Source organism: Bos mutus, chromosome 19 (genome assembly GCF_027580195.1).
Source record: "Bos mutus isolate GX-2022 chromosome 19, NWIPB_WYAK_1.1, whole genome shotgun sequence".
Lineage (NCBI taxonomy): Eukaryota > Metazoa > Chordata > Mammalia > Artiodactyla > Bovidae > Bos > Bos mutus.
Genome location: NC_091635.1, coordinates 18,972,378 through 18,988,769, shown reverse-complemented (window position 1 = coordinate 18,988,769; position 16,392 = coordinate 18,972,378). Strand labels below are relative to the sequence as shown.

Sequence of the window (16,392 nt, the reverse complement as noted above, 5' to 3'; positions counted from 1 at the left end):
CAGAGTGACAGAACCTGAATTAGGAGGTGAGTGTCGGAGGTTCTTTGATCCAGAACACCTCTTTACCTCTCACATTTGCTTGAAATTGTAATCTCTCCAGCATGAGGTCAATTATGCGTGGGTTTTCAATAAAAAAGAAGCAAGTAGGGCCTTTCCTCATGGTCCAATGGTTAGGACTGCACTTCCACTGCAAAGGGGTGTGCGTTGGATCCCTGGTTGGGTAACTAAGATCCTGCAAGGAGCGAGGCCAAAAAAAAGAAGCAAAAGTACACTGCTCCCACTTAACTTTTCCTCTTGGCAGTTTATAAACTTATTTAAAATGTTTGACAGCTGATGGGAGAAGACCTAAAGCATGCGTGGCAAAGCTGAAGGCAATCGCTGGACCCTGTTTGTCTTCCACTTGCTTTGTATTTAGCTGCCTGTTGGTTGTCACCATCGATCCTATAAGACGGATGGAGAAAGTGTGCCCTAGACAGATGAAGTGCATTGGGGGGGATCGCCAGCTGGCCGATCATGGCAGGGAAAACGCTAAGGCAGCAGCACTCTGACCTACTTCTTAAGTGCGTTCTCTTGGGCTCTGAGCATGTTGTTAGAAAGGTCAAGTGGGCATTTCCCCAAACCTTTTCTCCCCTGAGTTCCTCCTGTGGTCAGTTACAAGGGTCCTACTATTTAGAGTGTGTCCAGAGGGGTGGGTGGGTGTCAGAGGACAGAGTCTCCAGCTCTACCTAAATTTAGAAGTGTGAGTCTCCCATCACACTGGAGTCAGCAGCAGAACAAGCTCTGCTCAGGTCCTGGCACTGCATGGGGTACATGAGTGCTGTGCGTGCGTGCGTGCTCAGTTATGCCTGACTCTGTGCAACCCCATGGACTGCAGCCCGCCAGCTCCTCTGTCCATGGGATTTCCCAGGCAACAATATTGAGTGGGCTGACATTTCCTACCTCCAGGAGATTTTCCCAACCCAGAGATGGAACCTGTATCTCTTATGTCTCCTGCATTACAGGCAGATTTCTTACCACTGTGCTACCTGGGAAGCCCTGAGTCCCAAGCTACTTTCTTAGCAAAACAAACAGCACATGAGGATGGATTGACAGAAAAATAAACTGTCAGAGGGATATTCAACTCCATACATCCTCAGAGCAAAGCAGTCTCCAACAGCCTTGTATTTCTCCTTCAGCATCAGGGCCTGGGGCACTCAAAACGTATTTAAAGTGCAGTGAAGATATTTGTATTGGGCAAGATGTACCCCATTTTTCTGTTTGAAGACAAACCAACTGTGGGACCGGGCAACAGCGTCCCCCTCACTATGGGCCCACGGAGAGGGACCCTGGGTGAAATTAGGTTTCATCCATAATGGATGCAGTGTTTTTTACTAAAAGGAAGCTGGTACAATTTTCCCAGTCAGAAGGAATATTGTGTTGAGTCGTGTTTTTTAAAAAGCTAAATAGGGAATCGGAACGACCCTTTTCCTTGTCATTAGTTTGCTGTATTATGAAATAACCCAAGTTCAAGTGCAATCCTGTGTTGAAGCTCAGGCTCCTGCTCCTGCCTGCATGGCCCCTCTACCCGTGCAGCCCGGGGCCTGATGGCCTCACGGCTGAGTGACACTCACGTCCAGACCGGGCATCCCAGGCTGGGCTCCCGACGTAGGCAGGGAAACGCTGGGGTGAGCAAACTCAGACCTTCCTGTCTTTAGCCTTCAGTCTTAGGAGGCCCTCTGTATGCGCTCGTGCCACCCCAGCATGGACTGCAGGCTTACCCAGTGACCTGCCGGAAGGATGCTTGGGCGCCCGGGCTTCATCCGCCTGGCAAGTGCTGGCGGTCAACGGTCAGGGCCAGAGCCCCCGGCTCTACAGGTGAAGCCCCAGGATGTCCAGAGGCCTGGATGAGCAAGCAGCGGTCTGGGCTCTTGGGAGCGTGAATACCACATTCCCGTGAGGGCCAGGGGACAGGGTTTGGGAAGGTGGTCCTCAGAGGGTGGCCCCTGGGAGGTGTGAGAGCGACGAGGGCGGGGCAGTGAGGGGTTCACGCGGTTTGAGCGCCGAGGAGCAGGGGCGCTGTTCCTTGTGCAGACCGTGCAGCGGGCACTGTATATTCCGAGCAGGAGAACAACAGGTAAGGAGGTAGGGAGGCCCCCAGGCCCACTTCCAGGGCGATGGAAGGGAGACTGGGTGACTGAGCAGAGGGTGGGGGGCGGGGGGATTCCTTCAGGCGCGCCGGCTGCTCGTTTCCACCCCAGCGCCTGCCAGTCCCATGGCCGCTCGTGACAGTCAGGCAAGTGTCACCCGTTCTGCCAGGAGCCGCAGACGAGTGGAATGACGCCACACACACTGCGGCTCGCGGTGCAGGTTTATTGCAGCAGAGAACCCACGCGCCTTACAGATCTTTGGGCTGGGGACCGCCCGCCAGACGCGACTTTGTCAGTTCCCGCAGCGCAACCTGAACACGGCCAAGTAAGTGCAGTCGAAAATCAGATGCTACCTGCAATCGCTTTGGGCATTTTCAGAGAAGGGACATGTTGAATGTGGCTGAAACTCCCAAATAAATTCCTCCCAGGGCAGCAGTGCCCCGGAGACAGAGTAACTACAACATCCTGTTAAACCTCAAGGCCTTCAGGCAAATGGGACATCCGGTAACTGGATGATGAGGCGGACTTGGGGGGCTGGGGGAACCGCTAGTGTCGGAGGCCACCCCTGCCTGTGGGGACCCATGCACCACCCCCCCTTGGAGGGGGGCACCAGAAGCATCCCCACTAGGAGTCTGGCTTTTGCTTCTGGCTCTCCAAGCCGCTGGCTGTGTGGAGGCTAATTTCTAAGTCCTGAAGATAGCAGGGTGGAAATGTTTTTAACCAAAGGAACAAGGATGTGAGCTATGAGGGCTGGGTGGCCCAGCTCAGCCCCTTCTGACTTCCCTTCTCACTGGACCCTGAGCCCAGCTGACGACTGCAGCAGTGGTTGAAAAGGGAGAGGTGGGTCAGAGCCGGAGGGGCTTCTGGCTTTAAGTCTAACGTGCCCCTTCTACAAAGAACCGCTCTGATACCACCTGTGTGGGACAGTGGACTTTAAAGATGCCCTCGGTTCCCTGGGGTTTCTGAAATGCTGCTCCCTAACAGGATGGGGACAAGGGCCGGTCTGAGATTCCCGGGTAACCGTTTGAATCCTCCCTGAGGTGGGCGGCAGCCAGTACTTGGTGTTCTATTAGCATTTGAGGGGGTATGAGGCTGAGAACATGGGGCAGGAGCTGGGCCCGGCTCATTCATAGGAGGGCTGCGGCCGGCAGCAGCATTTACTCTGACGCAGCCTTTGAGGGACCACAGGCCACAGAACCACAGATGCCAGCGTGCGAGTGAGCACCTTGTCTGGCCTCCCTGGCCGGCAGGTGGGGAGGGCGGAGAAGCAAGGTGAACCTGCACTTCGACCTGAGGGAGAAGACGAACCAAGTGGTGGGGTCGGAGGAAGGCCTCTGTAACAACCCTCAAAAGAAAACAAGCAAACAAAAAACCCACCCTCTCCTTGTGTCAATCCACAGAGCCACTCCGATTCTCATTTGGGGAACATTTTGGATATCACCATGAAAAAAGTTGTCCAGTGGTCACTGAGCACCAAATTATTTTACAGCCTCGTTTCAAACGCAGCGAGTTTGCTCCTGGTGCTTTGGAATAACCAAAATATTTCTTGCCTAACAGCAGAGTGAAAAAAAAAAAAAACAACCGAAAACCCTGCACGTCTCCCTGGACGTCTTCTGCTTTTCCCAGAGCGGGCGGCCGTCAGCTCTGCGGCGCCCCCGTGCCCTCCTCCCCCGCTCGCCGCTTGCAGGTAAGCATCAGCAGCAGGAGCAGAGGCAGGTGCCAGAGGCTGCAGAAGAACAGCTTCCGGGAGCTCTTCCGGTCCGCGTCCCGGTAGAACCGGAAGCCGAGGTAGGAGATGTACAGGTTGATGGGCAGGGCGATGACCGGGAAGGTCCAGGTGGTGACGTCCAGGGCGGGTGCGGCGACGCACATGGCGAGCAATGCCAGGCAGTGGCGCAGGGCGACGCGCCGGCACAGGGCCGGGTGGGTGACGGACATCATGCAGTAGCCGCCCCGGGAGTAGTCCTCACGGAGGCCCCAGCTCAGCGCGTTGAAGTGAGGGAACTGCCAGGAGTAGAGGATTCCTCCCAGAAGACAGGCCCCTGCATGGAGGGGGAGGCGGGGAAGCAAGACAGGCTGTCGTCAGAGGTTTACACAGGCATCTCCTCCGCCCGCCCCCAGATGGCGGCAGCCCGACCTGAGCGCTGCACCCCCTCCCACCGCACTCCCAGCCTCCCCCGGGTCCTCTGCTCAGAGGCCGAGATGGATATGGAGGAGGAGACGGGCTGGGGCGCTGAATCCTCTCCCGCATCCCACGTCCTCACGGCGGGGGAGGGAGGCTGGGCACCTCGGCACCTGGGTTCCCACGGGCTGAGCACCTGTGGCTCCTGCCCGCTCTCTCCGCCCCCACCTCCCCCCCGCCCCAAGTGCCCACACCATGACAAGGGAAGACACGTTCAAGGGCAGCACTGTCCAGTGAGAAGGCTGGGCTGCGCTTTTCTCTCTGCTTCCCCCAGCTGGCTTGCGAGTGAGGGGCTTGGGTGAGAGATGGAAGGACCCTGCTGGCAGCTCCTAATGGGCACCACCAACAGAACCTGAGTGCCGTGGACAGCCCGGGAGATGCGGGGGTGGGCGCCACAGACAGGGCGCACAGGTACACGGCCGGCACCGCCAGGAGGGCGGGGTACTCCACAGCAGGAGTGGAGAACCCGGAGTGGCACAGGGGCGCTGTGTCCAAGGCAGGGCAGACACCTGCCTGTCATCTGCAGTTTTTAGGACAGGTGAGCACCTGAGCATCTCTCCTCTGGAGCTGGGTTTTCCCTAAACACCCTGGGGTGAAGGCTACCAGTTACTGAGCACCTCCTACTAACAGACACTCTGTCACCTGACTTAATGTGACTGCAGGACTTTAGGCAGATTTTATAATCCTCATGAGGGCTCCCGGTGGCTAAGAATCTGCCTGCAATGTGGGAGACCTGGGTTCAATCCCTGGGTTGGGAAGATCTCCTGGAGAAGGAAATGGCAACCCACTTCAGATTCTTGACTGGGAAATTCCACGGACAGAAGTGCCTGGTGGACTACAGTGCAGAGTCACAAAGAGTTGGACACGAGCGACTAAAATAAAACATAATCCTCATGAAGCAAACGAATCAGATGATGCTAAGTTCTCTAACAAGAGGTGAAGGAGGAACTCGGCAGGAGCATGTCTGATTTTCACCCTGGTTCCCCCACTGCACCGCAGCCATTCCTGGGAAGACGGTTCAGGTTCATTCCTCCTCTGCGCACACAGGACGTGTTCCCCGAGTGCCTACTAAGAGGCCAGCATGGTCTGGGAAGGCTGTCAAGTGCCCCCATCCATTCTGACCCTATCTGTAATTAGCACATATACATCTTAGTTCATGCGAACACTCCAATCTGAACAGTAAAAGAAGAAGCTTCTATTTGTTGAATCTGCTGGCAAAGAAAGGATGGTGCCTGCCACCCACTGGGGATGACCCTGGATGCCAGAGAGGCAGCGGCCAGCAAGGAGTCCAGAGGGCGGGGAGCGCGCAATGCAGTGACACTGACGGCTGCGACTCAGAGACTCAAACAGGGCGAAAGGATGCATGACCTGGGAGTGACTGCTCAGGGAAAACCTTCCCAAAGGTGACGGAGAGCCACGGCCAACTCCACTATCCTGCGCAGGGTGGCTCAGTGTGTGTCCGGGGCAACGTGAAGGCTGCGGTCAGGCTGTGTGTGTGTGTGTAGACAGGCTGGTGAGGGTGGGGCTGGGTCACAGGGCACCTGCATCCCAGATGGGGGGGGCATCTCCCCCAGTGCAGGGGGTGTGTGTGTGTGTGTGTGTGTGTGTAGACAGGCTGGTGAGGGTGGAGCCCCCAGTGCAGGGGTCACCAAGGAGGGGTGACGGGGGCAGACGCTGATGCCTTTCCTCCAGGCGGTGGACATGCACAGTTCTTGGTGGAGACGTGGAGGTTCTCTTAGAGGCCGTCTTAAGTTTGCCCATCAGACATCTGCCCCGTGAAGACCTGGCGGCTCGTTCACAGGCCCCGTGGAGAGGAGACACGTCCGGACTCTCATGCTCCCAGCACCTTCCTACGGGCAGGGCTGCCCTCACCTCACAGATGAGAAAGATAATCAACTTGCCTGAGGCTCTTCTGCACCCCTGGCACCTTCTCCTACGAAGTTGCTGCCAAACAGCGACTGATACCGTTTGGTGGTCGGGCTTCCCAGGTGGCACTAGTGGTAAAGAACCCGCCTGCCAATGCAGGACACATAAGAGATGTGGGTTCAATCGCCGAGTCGGAAGGTCCCCTGGAGGAGGGCAGGGCAACCCACTCCAGTATTCTTGCCTGGAGAATCTCATGGACAGAGGAGCCTGGTGGGCTACAGTCCATGGGGTCGCAAAGAGTCAGACATGACTAAAGAGACTTGGCACACACGCATGCCTGGTAGTCATCAGAATGTTGGCCACATTATGGGGGAGAGGAAGGCTTGGACAGACAAAGTCCGTTTATTAAGTAAGAGTGCTGGTACCTTAAAAAAAAAAGTTTGTTCTCCTGCAAACACACAGACGATATTCTTCTTGACAGTGAGCACCCTCAGGGAATTAGTGAGACAGAAGCAAGGCTGGACCACCCAGGTACAAGTGAAGTGGGAAACAGGGCGACAGAAGGCCCGCTTCTCCCTCGTGGTCTGATGACAAAGTAGAGCCGCCCCCGGATGTCGGGGGGACCAGCACGGAGGAGGCAGTGTGACTGGTTCTGGGGCACCAGCCACTGAGAGGCTCTGAGCACGGCGCCAGCCCAAGGGGGACCAACAGGACCAAGCTGTGTCCCCTGGGCACCGGCATCGCGATCATTGGAGGTGGGGGAGGGGACAGGTAGGCCAGGGCTCAGGAGCTGTGCTGCTCTTGAAATGGCCGAGAAGGAGCCAGCGCAGCTGGGAAACCAGCCTGGAAACGGTGGAAACATCAGGCTCCCACGTGGAGTCTCGCTTGTCTTTCTCGAAAGCCCTCTTTTTTCGTGTGCCAGCCGGACTGTTCTGTTTTGCTCAATACACATTTTCAGGTATGCTTCTCCTTAAAATAACATAATTTAAAAAAAATCATTTTCCTAAGAGTAGCATGCTGCTTCCTCCGGGGGGAGGAAATTGGGGTAGGGGTTTGGCTCCTGTCACAAATGAAAAGAGCTTTAGAAATCACAGCTGAGCCTTAATGGACTGTAATCACACGTCCCCACCCCCGCCCAGTTCTCCTCCGCTGCAGCGGCCTCAGCTCCTATGAAAGATGTGAAACAAATGACCGTCTCCATCGAGATAAGACGAGTGAGCACAGGAAGCCTGGAATTAGTCCGGGGCTTGGGGGAACCCACCTTCCTTGTGGGGGAAACATAGAGCCCTCAGTTTCCTGACTCGAAGGCCTCTGCTCACCCTCGCCCCCACAGAGCAGTCAGCTTGTACTGGGCCTGTGTTCTGCGACAACAGATACTGACTGCACACCCACTGTAGGGCAGGCTTGGTCTGCCCTTGAGGCCCTTTTTCTGCTAGCGTCTCCCCACGGACAGAGACAATACAGGAGGCACAGGCCGGGGGATGCCACCTTCAGTGCAGGGCTTGAGGGGAGCTCACAGGAGCAAGACCTCAGTTGGCCCTGAGGAGATCAGGGAGGGCTTCCTGGAAGAGGTGACATGTGACCTGAGATCTGAAGATGGTCTCTTTGAGTTTCAGTCCGTTCACTCAAGCGATGCATGTTCTTCTTTTCAATGTATTTCCTCATTTTCCTGCCTAGCCGCAGAATCTTCTTATCTACTGGGTTTAATCATATCCAGAAGGCATGTCTGCTTCCTTTCTTTTAAGCAAATATCTGTGGGTCAATGAATACACAGAATACGGCAGTCTGTGATGGTTGCCGCAACTGTGCCTACGACTCTCCAGAGGATGGGTGAGGATGGATGACTCCACGATCCTGTTTGCAGGCAATTCCGGAGGAGGTCCAGGGGTCGGGGGCCTTCCTTCCTTCCCTCCGCACACACAGAGAACACGGGAGCTCGCCAACCGTGCTGTGTGTGTGGACGTGAGGAGAACCCATATCTCCCGGCCCCTCCCCGATTAGGGGGGCACCTAGGTGAGCAAGGCCAGCCAGAGTCTTCCCAGCCACTCCTGGAAAATACTCTTAAAGCCTCTCTCAGCCACCTCCACACCACCCTAAGGTGCGGAGAGCCTCACCCTGTGCTGGGGCCCATAGCATGAAGCACTTCTGTGTTTTGTGGCGAACCGAGTCAAGGTGATCCCAGCCAAGCAAGTTCCCAACACAGCGGAGATGAGATGCTCCAAGCTAGAGCTCCAGCTCTGTCGGAACTCTTCCAGAAACTAATCCCTTCAAACAGACTGCAGTGGTTGCAGCTCACTCGCTCTCTCTGCTGCCCTGTGGGCTCACATTCAGCCCTTCCCACTCCGACCCCAACCACTGAGGCCAGCTGCTGTCCACGAAGGGCCTTGAAGAGCAAGAGACGCGGCCCCAGCAAAGCCTGTGCTGGGCTCAGGGGCCCTCCCCCGCCGACAACGGGCTCCTTCTCCACGCGGCCCCCACCCCTTGGGAGCTTTGGGGTGATGGCTCATGTAAACTGGGGGCTCGCTGGGGGGTTGGGCTTGGCCAAGCCTGAAGCTTCAGGGCCAGCGATTTCAAAGCCTTGTTTCCGAGGGTGAACACGAAGGCGCCCATGAGACCGATCAGCCTCTCCCTTGTGATGAGCCTCCAGGATGCCGCAGAAGGGGCATGGCGACACAGGGTAGGTGAAAAGTCCCCTGAAAATAGGAAATGGGGTGGCAGTGGCCGCCTGCCCTTGAAGGTTCTCCAGAAGGGACAGAGAGGGATGGAGAGGCGAGGCAAGGAGGGGGAGATGCTCACCCTTTCCCCGCTCCCCTGGCGGTCCCCGCCCGCCATCCACGAGCAGCCCTTCGCAGTTTTGTTTGAAGCAAAGTTGAGAGCAGAGGCAGCACAGAGCCCTGACTCCCAGGAAGTCGGGGCTTCCCTCCCCTTCCTCCCGGTCCCTGGGTGTTTCCTCACCTGCTCCCCACGCCTCAACTCACACTTGAAGGTCTGGCCCTTTATCACACAAACACAAATCTGTTTGCTGAACAGAACTGACTCTACTCCAGGCCGGGTGGCATCCGCCAAGGCCCAGCTCCTGTGATCCTGACCAGCTACGTGACCCAGGGGTGACAAGGCCGGATGCTGTGTACCCAACGGTCGCCAGTTACACTGCTGAGCTCCGGCTGGCGGTGTGTTTCTCATCCCTCCCTGCTTAGGAGTTTGTTTTTTCGGCTTAGAGCTCTAAGTATTGTTTGGTTTGCTAATATTCCCATAATGTTCCCTGTTTACCCTGTCTTTAGAAATGTCATTTATCTTAATCATCTCGTGGTCTAAGGCTAGGTATGGAAAAATCTCACACGAAAGGAGCTCACTCGTTTTCTAGTCTGATTTCGAAGCGAGGCAGCACTTTAAAGAGAATCTTCAAAAGTGCTTGGGTTAAACGGCAGCTGGTACTTGTAAGCCCTCAATAAATATTTGCGGAATGAATGAGTGAATTCTGTCCTACCTTCTCATCCTGGAATAAAGGAGGTAAATAAGGTGAGACAGTATCTAGCATTTTGTAGTTTACCAGCAGGGGCTAAAAATCCTCATTCTCTGTTTGTTACTAGAACCATCCATCTGTTGAGTGTCACTTCCTGATAAGAGCTTGTTCCCGAGTCCTCATTTGTATCTGAAAGTTGGCTGACATAATTAATGTCAACCACACAACGACATCAGAATTACAGACCAAAGGCGACTCACAGACCTCTATGAGCCAGTCACCAGACCCATCCCATAAACTCCCAAGACCTGGGACTCACTCAGACTTAGGGAAATGACAAAACAGAATCTGAGCCTTTTTAAGAAATGGGGGGCGGGGGCGGGGCAGTGGGAAGAGAGGTGGCTTTGGCGTGGAGGAGGAGGAGGGGAGGGCAGGACTTTAGCCTGAAGCCTCTGAGATAAACTAGACAGTCTCTGGAGGTAAACACTGTCAAGAGGCTAATGCGTGTGGCTCCAGAGCCAGAGTGTCTGCTGTCGGGCCCTCACCCACGGTCCCCACCCCCGACCCTCCCTAAGGCCCTCAGGTCACCACTTTCCTCGCGGGCCACTGCCTGCAGAGTCAAACCAAGCACTTCCGTGCCTCAGACAGCGAGCTGGCTGTGCTAGGGGCTGGCCCTCTTACTCAATCTTCCTGAGTTTTAGGTGGTAAGCATTTTTAATATTTTCTGCTAACAGCAATGAAGCCAAAAAAAAAAAAAAGGCAGCAAAGTCATTGGGTAGGTGGGAAGAAGGGTCTCAGAGGAGAATGGACACAGGAAAACCCCTTGTCATGGTCACCTTTATTGGCACAAGAGTGTTTTCGGGCTGAGCCCTAGCCGGGCCCGGCCCCTCTGAAACCAAAACTCCCCTGGGAGAGAAGAGCCACCTCTTTACCGTTCTTTGTGCAGCTGCAAACCAGCAGACACCGAGAACACCTAGCGTTTGTTTAGCTTTGACAGTTTCCACCCATTAATCTGTTTGTCTTCACCTTCCACCTGGCCCCCCAGTCCTGCTTCACAATCACCCCTCCCACCCTGGGCTGGATTCCCAAGGGGTGGGTCAGCACGGGCTTTGTACCCTCACCACTGGGGCATCGAGACCACCTCCGGGAGAAGTTCTCTCTCATGTGTGATGAAAACCAAGCAGACAGCAACGATGCCATCGTGGGAAAAAGAAACTAGAGCCCAGGGCTCTCCTCACGCTTATCTTACATCTTCGCTGGAGGCCTGACAGCAGGCCCTTCAGTGTTCGGGGCCCTGAGGTCTTGATGGCCCCGTGGCCACCACAAAACCACAGAAAGATCCAGATGCTAAGAAGTGAAATGAAGTTGCTCAGTCGTGTCCGACTCTTTGCGAACCCACGGACTGTAGCCTACCAGGCTCCTCAGTCCATGGAATTTTCCAGGCAAGAGTACTGGAGTGGGTTGCCATTTCCTCCTCCAGGGGATCTTCGCGACGCAGGGATGGAACCCAGGTCTCCCGCATCGCAGGCAGACACTTTACTGTCTGAGCCACCAGGGGAAAGGATTAGATGCTAAGAAGGGGGAAGGGTGATTCCAAACATGGGATTTCTTTACTCCGTCAGCCGTCTGCGAAGCACTGTTTTCTGCAGCTATTTAATCTGGTATCTTTCCTCCCAATGGGGTGGCCAGTTCCTTCGAGGAAGGACCTTCAAGGTGAGGCTTGGGGATCCCCACTGCACATGGCCCAGAGCTGTGGCCCCTCACTTGCGATCACTGTCCACCAAGCCCCAGGAAAGGGCTTTAGCACAGGTCTGCCTGGTCAGGGGCAGTGTCTATAGAGTGCTGGGGCTGGAGTGTGAAGTCCTAGCTGACCAGCTGGGGAAAGTGAGCTGGAGTGGGGAGGGCATGGATGACGTTCTCATGTAGGCACTCATGCCTCCCGGCCCCCACGCACACGCTCTCTTCTCGGAAAGCACTTCCCCTCTTCAAGTAAATGGGACGTGATTTAGTTCAGAAGTCACTTGGCTCCAAAGTCTTTTTGGACAGACTCGGGGGGCCAATTTAAGAGAGCCCAGAGGCCCCGCTAAAGCTCTCTGCTCAGTGATCACCTGCCTGCCTCTCCCTGAAGATGCTGAGACAGGAGGAGTCCGTGGGAACTGGACTGGGTTTGGTGACTGCATCTCACAGGGCCCTGCATGGAGTCGGCTGTGGGGATGGTTCAGCAGGGGGGTGAGACCAGCAGCCCGGCCTCTGTCACCACCTTGCCCCTCTCCGCAAACGCCACCCCCCGCACTGTGCCCCGCAGCAAGTTCAGCAGAGATTTCCAAACACCTCTGTCCTCATGGCTGCTCATGGTGATCAGTCTTTGGAGGTTTAAAGACAAGAAGGGTTGGAGATGCCACAGAAGAAAGGAAAGATTTCTGGCTGCTTTTTTTTTTCCCTCTCAGAAGGGGTCCTTCAAACAAACACAACCCCTAAGATAAGAACCCAGAAGAGATATGACCACCTCGGTGGATAACAGAAATGGCCCCGATACCGCATCAGTGACAGGACCATCTGCCACGCCCTCGGTCCAAATCCCTCTGTGTTTCCAGAGCATTCTGCAGTGAGAACACTCTCTGGTTCTGTCTGTTCAGACTGGCGGTTCTCAAATGTGGTCCCTGGATCAGAGGCATGAGTATCACGTGGGAACTTGTTAGAAATGCAGGTTCCCAGGCCCCATCCCAGATCTACTGAATCAAAGCTCTGGGGGCAGGGCCCAGGAACCTGAGTTTTAACAAGCCCTCCATCCAGGGACAATGATGTATACTGAAGTTTGAGAACCATCGTTTTGGACTCTGGCTGGTGCCTTCCATGTTAGAAAATGCAGTTCTAGAAGGTGACCAAACTATATAAAATGCTAGCCAACTTAGTCCCTAAAGTCCCAGCGATACAAATCTTTCAACTGTATTCTCTCAGATTCTGCCTCATCTTTTTGTGTGTCATTTTCTCCTGTACTCACAGCTGATGCTCAAGAAATATGTGTTGATCGATATCTGGTGACTGACTTTGGAATATGTTAATTTTTCCATCTGGAAAACGGAAGGTACTTATTCACTGATTCGTTATTTCATTTATCCAATTCATTCCAAGATTTATGGCTTAGCTTGAGTTGGCTCTGCCTATCAAATCAACGTTTTGAAACTTGAAGCAATCTGCAGCATCACGTTAAGTAGAATCACTCTTTTTGTATAAACCTGACAAGGCTTTCTGTTGTTTCAGTCACCAAGTTGTCTGACTCTTTGCGACCCCATGGACCGTAGCCCTCCAGGCTCCTCTGTCCATTGGCTTTCTGGGGCAAGAATACAGGAGTCAGTTGCCATTTCCTTCTCCAGGGGATTGTCCTGACCTGGGGATCAAACTCATGTCTCTTTCATTGGCAGGTGGATTCCTTACCACTGAGTCACCTGGGAAAACCCGATGAGGCTTCGGGTGTATGATTCGATCTGTGCTGGATTAGGATTCTGGGGGCAGTAAACCATGCCGTTACCATGTGCCCCTCAGTGCATCTTAGAGATCTGTAGTGAAAGGATGTAACAGAAGTCAGTTTCAGAGGTCACAGAAGGACCTTGTGTGTGTGGTTACTCAGCCTGTCAGGCTGCTTTGCGCTACACCAGGGTCAGTCCAGGCAGTCACAGGCTTGTTGCTTAGGATTGAACATGCATTCTCGGCTGTGGTCTAAACAAAGCACAGCCTGGCCTGAGCTGCTCTGTGTGAATGAGTTTGTACACACATGATGAGATCTGGATTGCAGAAACACTATAACTCAAATTCAAGGGGGAAAAAATTTACTTTAAATATGACTGCTAGTCGTTTAGCCAGACCCAGACTGTGGCTGAACAAGGGCTCTGCCTGGACATGCGTCCTAAGTGGGAGGACCTGAGGAGCGCTTGCTCTCTGGCCTCCGGGGATGTGGCTCGAGCCAACGTGTCCTGAGGCCCAAGCTCCTCGCGGGAACTGCTGGGAGGATGATGGGGCCTCCAGCCTACAGCGGGAACCGTGGTCCTTGCACCCTGCATGAAGAGCTGGCCGAGTTCTCCACGGCCGCAGACTGACTGCCCTCGCATCCCTCCAGAGGCACCTGCCCCTGGGGCTGTCACACTTGGCCCTGACCCTGGCCCTGGCTGGGATTCCCTAGACAGAAAAGGCACTTTGGGGTGCCTTGCTCCTTGTGCCAGGTTTGAGGAAACTGAATAGGACCTGGGGCTGCGTCCAACAGATGGGTGGGTGGCCTGGCACAGGCGTCCATGTGTTGGGGCAGCAGGACCCGGGTGGGAACAGAGCACATGGGGGAGGCAGAGCCGGGGAGCCACCTGCTTGCTTTCGAATGTCTGGGCATCACTGGAAAGGCTTGGAGGGGAGAGGCGGGAGAGGCTAGTTAGGTCAAGGCTGGGGCTCCAGGCAGAGCTGAGCAGCAGGAATCTGAGCAGGAGGTGCCCAGATGTGCACTTAAAAGTTTACAATTGAAAACCGGGGGAGAAACTCACACGTCATCCAGTCCAGGGATGCCAGACCTGTGCCCTCCCCTCCCTCTTCCCTCACCCAAGACAGAGGTCACTATCGGACCCTGTTAGTGACTTGGTTTTTCCAGTAGTCATGTACAGATGTGAGAGTTGGACCGTAAGAAGGCTGAGCGCTAAAGAACTGATGCTTTCAAACTGTGGTGCTGGAGAGAACTCTTGAGACAGCAAGGAGATCAAACCAGTCAATCCTAAAGGAAATCAACCCTGAATATCCATTGGAAGACTGATGCTGAAGCCAAAGCTTCCAATACTTTGGCCCCTTGATGTGAAGAGACGACTCACTGGAAGAGACCCTGATGCTGGGAAAGACTGAGGGCAGAAGAAGAAGAGGGCAACAGGATGAGATGGTGTGGGGTTGCAAAGAGTCGGACATGACTTAGCAACTGAACAGCAGCAATGGACCCCAGCGCTCTTCCCTGCTAAGCCAGTAGACCTCTCCTTGTCTGCAAAGCCACAGCCAAGTCACTAGGAATTAATTGCTCAGAGTCTGCAGACGAATGAAATCTCACGACCTTCCTTCATTTGCAGTAATACACCATCTCTATGAATGAGGAAGACTTAACAACAGCTCACTGAGTCTTCACAACAGCTCCGGGAGAGACAGGCCGTGACAGCCTCGTGGGAGGCGAGGAGGTGGCCACCTGAGGAGGTGAGGTTCTGTTCTGAAGGGCAAAAGCTAAGCAGGGAAGGGGGCGCCAGGGTTCCAAACCCAGGCTCCCTCCCCCAGGGCCACCACTGCCTCCCACTCGCAAGAGACTCTGGTTTCAGGTTCGTCACAGAACAGACTGGCAAGGACGCATTAGGATATTATATTTGCAGATTCGTGAGACTCCGCCATTACAGGATATTAAAGCCTCTCTAAGAGACCATCCAGTCAAGGTGTCCTCGCCTTTGTGAGCTCGCCAGGATGGAGTGTAAGGGCTTTTATGAAAGTCTCAGGGATGTGGCTTCTGGGGCAACGGTTTATGGTCACCAGCCTTCTGATCGCTCATTTGAAAAATATGTACTTACACAGACTGCAAGAAACCTCACCACTTCCTTCCTAAGTGTCGGTCAGGAACACTAATTACTTGACTAATTAGACTGTGAAACTTCCCTTACAGATGGTAAGAAGGACCTATTTTCACCCCACAAATTTAGCCGTGACATCCCAGCCAAAAACCTGGAGGAGTGTTTCAATGGTTTTATTGTAGACAGCATGAACAATTTAAGCAAATCATATAAAAATAAATTAGAAACTAATGAAAATAGTCTGTCCTCTCTGAAGAGGGGGAAATGACCTGGTTCTGGGGGAGGGAGGAACCTGCTGACGGGGCTGCGTCTGCTGAGCCAGGCGGGTGGGGGCCCAGCCCCGACACCTCCTCAGGATGTGGGCCGACCCTCCGCAGACAGGCCTCACTTGGCTCCTGACTTTCAGGCACTTTCTTCTCATTCTACATGTCGTCCTGTTTCCTCCCAGCCGTTCCCCATGCAGAGAGCGTCTGCTCACCCAGAGGCCAGGCCGCACGGTCGCCCTGCAGCTCTGCACTCAGTGCTTCCCATGGCCACATTCGTTCTATTGCCAAAGGACTGCTGCTGTTCTTTAGCTGCTAAGTCCTGCCCGACTCTTTGTGACCCCATGGACTGTAGCCCACCAGGCTCCTCTGTCATGGGATCCTCCAGGCAAAAATACTGGAGTGGGCTGCCATTTCTTCCTCCAGATTCAGGGATCAAACCCGTGTCTCCTGCATTGGCAGGTGGATTCTTTACCACCGAGCCACCGGGAAAGCCCCTGGCAAAGCACTAGCCCAGAATAAAACGTCTACCACCAAGCACCGCAGCCCAGGGAAGGAAGCAGGCTCTGACTCGCGGTGGCCACTCATGGGAGCTGCTGCGGGGGGCACCCACGCCTCGGGCCTGTGGAGAAAGAGGCTGAAACACTCACCAGCATCCAGGCTGCCTGTGGCCGCGGTCCAGCCCATGACGGGGGGGATGGCCCCCACGACCGCCCCCACCCACGTGTTGGCGATGCTGACCCTCTTGAGCGGGGTGTAGCAGCAGGTGTACAGGAAAATGTTGAAGAGGCCCAGGGCGCCCGTGAGTGGGTTCACGCCCCAGGTCAGCAGGGCGACTCCAGGAACCGCACAGCATGTGGCGAAGGACACGGCGAGCAGCGGGCTGGAAGAGAGAGCAGGGAGCACAGGTCAGTGTGCG

General features: G+C 54.8%; 1 protein-coding gene across 1 annotated transcript in view; it reads right to left on the bottom strand.

The window, feature by feature from the left end:
- Positions 1-2,326: 2,326 nt before the first annotated feature.
- Positions 2,327-16,392, bottom strand: part of COX10 (cytochrome c oxidase assembly factor heme A:farnesyltransferase COX10) — a 109,016-nt gene continuing 94,950 nt past the window's right edge. The window contains exons 6-7 of the mRNA XM_005887241.3: positions 16,124-16,356; positions 2,327-4,168 (exon numbers count right to left, since the gene is read on the bottom strand). Coding sequence (XP_005887303.1) covers positions 3,765-4,168; positions 16,124-16,356 — 637 coding nt within the window. The 3' untranslated portion in view covers positions 2,327-3,764. The remainder of the gene's footprint in view (positions 4,169-16,123; positions 16,357-16,392) is intronic.